At 32.9% G+C, this 6,545-nt stretch overlaps 1 protein-coding gene across 1 annotated transcript; it reads left to right on the plus strand.

Annotated features, from left to right (window-relative positions):
- The first annotated feature begins 545 nt into the window (after positions 1–545).
- LOC113750868 (B3 domain-containing protein At1g05920-like) lies at positions 546–1,393 on the plus strand. The gene has a single exon (XM_027294805.1). It carries the CDS (start codon positions 601–603, stop codon positions 1,369–1,371), a length of 771 nt encoding a protein of 256 aa, XP_027150606.1. The 5' UTR covers positions 546–600; the 3' UTR covers positions 1,372–1,393.
- Positions 1,394–6,545: the final 5,152 nt, after the last annotated feature.

Genomic DNA, 6,545 nt, shown 5'->3' on the forward strand with positions numbered 1-6,545 from the left:
AATTATACAAATGGTGCCCAAACAAAAATTCCAAAACTATTAATTGCCTAGTACCTTTCTTCTTCTTTTTTTTTTTTAATCAGATGGCGAAGGTCGAATAAGATCTAGAGAAACATAGAGATACTACGCACCCTTATCAATTTAGAAGAAATCATATATAATGACACGTTGACGAAAGGAAAAGTTTGAATGGTTGACCTTCCGTCGCACCAAAATTTAAAAGTCTTTGGGGAGTGGTTTTGGGTCGTTGGTTAATTGCCTGGTACTTTTCGCTTCATAAAAGTACACATAATGCTAAAAAGCTGCTATTACTTTCCAAAATAATTTCTACATAGAAAGCAGGACCGTAGACTTCACACTGCAGCTTCTCTCCGACTGTACCTCTCAACTTTCCATAACTTTGTCTTCAAGAAAACGCCGAAAAAAATGAAAATGAAAACTTTCCAAATTTCTTAGTATTAACTAATCAGCGTAACGGTAGCATATATATATATATATATTCTCAGGGCCCAGACATCAGTCTAAATTAGTCCCAAGCTCTTTAGTTCTCAAATCATCAGGTAGTATTAAAACTCCGGATTTTCTTCAATTTTTGCAAGAATGGCAATTTTGAGTTCTCAGAAGAGAGAAGAGATGAGAAGAAATGAAAGTTTTCGCCGACGCCCTCGAAAGAGCAGCAAGCCCTGTAGAGCTAGTACCAATTCTGTTGCAGATCAGTTTCGTTTTTGGCCCTTTTTGGTTGAAAAAACCGAAGCACCAACCCAGAAATCTTGTGTAAATAAGGGCAAGAAAATGATCGGATTAGCACTGCCTAATCTTGATCAAGAACTGCCCTCCAAGAAATCTTGTGGAAAGCTACGTGCTGAAGCTAAAACTAGCCAAGAAAGCCGAAAAATCGAGATCATTTTCAAGAAAAAATTAGTGAAAGCCAAAGCTCAAGTTTTTCCACCTCCATCGGCACAACTTCCAACTGACTTCAAGAATTACATGAGCAGGAAACTGGGGGCGACGGGGGACCCTGTTTTGGTGATTGAGAAGAGTTTGTTTCCATCAGATGTTTCAGCCAAGCTTCACAGATTGTCGATACCAGTCAAGCAAGTTGCCAATCACGAGTTCTTGACAGAAGAAGAGAGGAAAAGATTCAACAATGGGAACAAACAAGAAAAAATTGATGCCATTCTGGTTGAGCCATCACTTTCTGAATCGAAAATCAGGTTCAAGAAATGGTACATCCATGATTCTGGAATGTATATTTTGACTAGTGGTTGGAATGATGTTGTGGAGAGGAATGGATTGAAACAAGGAACATTAGTGCAGCTATGGTCATTCCGGAAAGAATCCCAATTGTACTTTGCTCTGATTAGGCTCTAATTACACGGTTAAAACTTTTGTGTAATTAATTGCAAGCTAATCAATTAAATGAAGTTCTGAAGTTGATTTTCTTTTGTCGTTTTGGAAGTTGGAACTTGGAAGGGTGGAAACTATTACATAGCTATAAATTATATCTTAATTTGCTCAAAAAAGATTATTAATAATTTAATTTAATTTTAATTTGTACTTGTTTATAGGGATAATTTCAGTAACCTCCCTTGAGGTTTTTGACAATTTCACTCGGCTCCCCTAGGTTTAAGAAATCACACTTACCTCTCTTGATATAGTAAAATACCTATAATGCCCTTCACTCAATAGGCAATTTTAAATTTAAAATAATAAATTTAAAAATCTAAAAAAAAATCTATTTTGCCGTCTCTTGTCTATTTTCTAGTTTATATAACATCTTTTTATTATTTTCAATTTTGTGGATATTAGCAAATTGAAATTACAAAATCTACAAGGGGACCAGATTATGTGTCAAATTAGAAGGAAATGAAGAGACTCACAATGATAGAGAAATAAATAATGAAATTGATGATTGAAATAGGAAAAATAACTAAAGATGTGGAATTTGTCATATTTTGTTTGTTGTTAAGAAAATTTTTTATAAAATATCAATAATTACATAATGCTTTCTTCCATTGGATTAGAAATTTTTTATTATGATTTTATTGTGAAGGTAGAATTTATAATATTTTGTTTGTTGTTAAGAAAACCTTTTATAAAATGTCAATAATTACATAATGTTTTTTTTCATTGGATTAGAAATTTTTTATTATGATTTTATTGTGGAGGTAGAATTTTTGCTCTATTTTTGAGATATGAATATTTTTAAGGCTATTGGGGATTTATAATGGTGATTCTAGATCAAATTAGTTTGTATTTGAGTATTGATATTTAATTTGGGGGTATAACATTAGTTGTCAATAGGATTTTGTGTGTGTATGTGTATTTTGTGGTAAGTATAGATACTGTGTATGTAATTTGGGATCTTTTGGATAGCTATTTGATTTTAGAACTTATATTTGGATGGTTCATAGGGATTTAACTTATTAATATATGTAAAGTGTGAAAGAAAATGATTGAATATATTATATTTTTCTTTCTTAGTTTTGTACAAAAGGACAATTTAGGAATTTTGAAAGAAAATCTAAATTCTTGGACCTGTATTATTATTAAACAGTAAAAGTAGGGGAGGTATATATAATTTTTAAAACCAGAGGACAGCTCTTTGTAATTGTGAGAAACCTCAAGGGAGGTTTGTGAAATTATCCCTTGTTTATATGCTATAGCTGTAGTGGAATGATCAATTCTCGCTGTCAAGCCAACCCAATGGTGGGATTGTGGGGTTCTGCTTTTACTGTTTTTCTTTTTACTTATTTAATTTAAACTTGGGGAGCAAGATTTAGACCTTGCACTGACTAGCCGCGTTGACCAAGAAGGTCTGAATCTTTTGCAGGGTTAAGAAATGCAAGATGACTTATTATAATGGGTCTCGGAGTTTACTTGTATTACATTGTAGCCCCTCAATAGTGTATGTTGAAAAAACACATGATTTATTTTGAGTGCTTTCTTGTATACTAAATTGTAAAATTTTTGCCCTGTTATTTTTACTTTCACGGAATGCATGTTTTTGTGCTAAGATTACATTGAACAGGTGCAAAAAAAAAAAAAAGGTATAATTGATGTGATCAAAAAGATTTGAGTAATGTGCAAATTGGATAAATGTTGGAGGTAAATTTTCAATATTAACTGTAAAAGAAATCAATAAATTGGTTGGATAGACTAGTAATGACTTTAATTTCATAAAGGGCCCGTTTGGCAAGTGAGTTTTTTGGATGCTTATCTAAAATTTTACTGTATCTTTCTGTAGATGTTGTAGAAAAAAATTTTGAAGTGTATAAATCTTTGGATATTTTGAAGTGTATAGTTTAAAAATTTTGAAAAGTTTTTTGAGATTACTCTAGCTAAAATTATTAAAAAAACTTATAGCAGACAAACTTGGCAAAAAACTTGCTTGCTAAACAAGGAAGGCTAGCTAAATTTTTTTTATAAAAGTAATATTAATATGACTTTAATTTAATAAAGGCTGGCTAAATTTTTTTTTTGGTAAAAGTATTATTAATTTGATAAAGTCTATAAATGCAAGGGTGTAATAACTATGATTTTAGGTCTTTGCATGGCATGTGAAGTAGAAAGCCAAGTAGTAAAATTTGATTATCTCATATTGTTGAATGTTACATTGATGCCCACATTGCACCTTGCCCAAAGATTAAATTATCACCCAGGATAAGATCCATGCGGTAGTTTAATTGGAAGATATTTTGGAGTTTGAGGGTACAATCTTTGTTAATTTTTCTAATATATTATATCTCATTTAGTTTTAGATATGTTGGAATCTATTGTAAGTTTGATGTAATTTATGCCATTAGGTATAAAGCGCATAAAATTGGGTGCTCTAACTGGTTTGAATTTTGTAGTTTAATAAAAAAAAAAATAGCTTTTATAGGTTAATTGATTAGCACGTGAGTTATTAGTCCTTAATCTTGCTGTTTAAAATTAGGTGCTACTTTATTTTTTGCTTTTTAAATTTAATTTAACAGACATATAACTGTACGTGACTCAATTTTATCAATAATTAAACAAACTCTTCAGATATCTTAAATTTGCTTTGAATTAGATACAACAGGGACTAGATTTGTTTTTACCAAAATATCAAGGACTAAAATTGCACAAGTACTAAATATTGGTTGCCAAAACTACATTTTTCCCCAAATCCTAGTACTTGTAATAAACAATAAACTCCTATTATTTAGCGGCCACTCACGTCCAGCACTAAAACAAATTTTATATTTTTACTATTATAATCTAAAGAGATTCAGGGCTTTCAATTTTAAATTTGCTTATGGAATTTATTAAAAAAAAAAAAAAGAGCATAATCCTCAATGATCGGAAACCATTTTTATCAATAAAAAAAATCCCAGCAACCAAAAAAGGAAACTTTCCTAAACATTACTTCCGCAAACTAACACAACGGTAATATGACCTTCCCGAATCCGAATAGAATTCAGGATTAAGAGGTTTCCGGGTTTCAGTTTTAAATTTGCTCTTGGAGAAAATGGAATGAAAAATGGTTACATTTTCTAAATATAGTTCTCAAAATATTAATACGGGCAACAAATTACCTTTAGGCATTGAACATCAAGTACTATTACTAAAATCCCAGAATCCCAGAACCAGAAAGCAAAAAAGGAAACTTCCAAAACTATTACTCCCACAAACTAACATAACGGTAATATGCCCCACCTGAGTCCTAATAGGATTCAGATACCAACTTAAACTATCCAACACAAATAGCTGTATAAATTCTGAATCCTCACATTGCCGCAGAATTTCTTCGTAGGAATCCTTAAACCTAGTTTCTTTTCAACATCAGCAGCAGTTGTTCTTGAGAAGAAGACTAGAGACAGAGATTTCTGATCACTGGGCTTCATCATTCCAGTTCCGTTTTAGGTTTTCTTCAATTATTTCTTTTCATTGTTAGTTTTAAGTAATCATTAATAGGAAGAAATCGTAGTTCTAGCATCTAAGTTGGTGGAAGGGAAGATCAAGAATGGCGGTTCTGAATTTCCGCCGACGCCCTAGAAAGAGCAAGTATCCTCAAAGATCAAAGTTCGATTCTGCTCAAGATGAGGAGATACTTTGCCCCGTGATTGAAAAAACAGTACCTTTCAAGAAATCCATTGTGAATAAGGGTAAAAAGGAAGTTCTTTTGGCAAGAACTACTAGAATCAGTTCCCAGAATCACAATAATATACGCAGAACCAGGAAAGGTTCCGCTGATGATCTTTCGGGATTTCGCACATTGACTGAAAAAACAGGGAAAAATTGGGAGAATAGAGGTAAAAGAACGGTTCAATTGGCAAGAGATACCAAAATCAGTTTGCCCATTCTTGATGATCATCAGCTTCTTGACCAAGAACCATTCTTGAACGAAAAATCAGCGGCCACACAGGAATCTACCGGGCAAAGCAAGATGAAGATTACTTTTAAGAAGAAACTAGTTGTAATGATCGATATTCCTGATCGAGTGACGAAGCAGAAAACAGGCGATATTTGTTCTCTTCCGTCAGAACAGAACCGGCGGGAACAACTTCCACTGGAGTTGAAGAAGTGCATAGAGGAACTGGGGGCAACAGGGGACCCTGTTTTGGTGATTGAAAAGAAATTGTCTTCTTCAGACGTGAACACTGGGCTTCAAAGATTGTCGATTCCGGTAAAACAGGTTCTGAATCACGGGTTCTTGACAGAAGAAGAGAGGAGGAGATTCAACATTGATAACAAACAGCAAGAAATTAACGCCCTCTTAATTGAGCCATCACTTGCTCAATCAGGAATCAAGTTCAAAAAGTGGTATATGGGGAACTCTGAAGTGTACGTGTTGGTGAGTGGCTGGAATGAGGTTGTGAAGAGGAATGGATTGAAACCAGAAACACCAGTGCAGCTATGGTCATTCAAGAAGGATTCACAATTGTACTTTGTTTTGGTGCGGTTGTAGTGGGGCTGCTCTGCATAGCGATGCTTAATTTGTAAATTACATTCTTGAATTTTGACGTAATTAACTGCAGTTTAATCATGTTAATGTAGGATGAAAATTATTTTCTTTGGCTGTCTCGAAAGTGATGGATATATATAGATAGATAGCTAAATCTAGATCGATCATTCATATATGTTTGTACTTATAGAAGATTAGTAATATTTCATGTGTTCTTTGTCCGTGTATATATTTTCCATAATATAGTTTTCTAAGGTACTAAATTTCTAAGATGTAATTTCTTTTAATGGTTTCTAAGTACTACAGTGATGTCTTCGTGTATTCCTTTTGCTTATGTGGATGTTTCGTTTGATGTCATTTGAGTTAAAATTTTTCAATTTTTTATTAATTAATTGTTCTCCTTCATCTGATTTCATGATTATATTTTCAGTTTTAGTCGATTTTTTTCATTTTTTTTGGGTGTTCAATTTTCTTTTTCCGAATTTTTTGGGTGTTAATGTTTGATAGTGCTATTTCAGTTAGGTGTTAATGATTAATAGTGCTATTCGCAGCTAATTCATAGCTAAGCAGCTACTGCTTACTAAATCATCAAGAGGCTTCAGAGCCAGTATTCTAT

Source organism: Coffea eugenioides, chromosome 1 (assembly GCF_003713205.1).
Source record: "Coffea eugenioides isolate CCC68of chromosome 1, Ceug_1.0, whole genome shotgun sequence".
NCBI classification, from domain to species: Eukaryota; Viridiplantae; Streptophyta; class Magnoliopsida; order Gentianales; family Rubiaceae; genus Coffea; species Coffea eugenioides.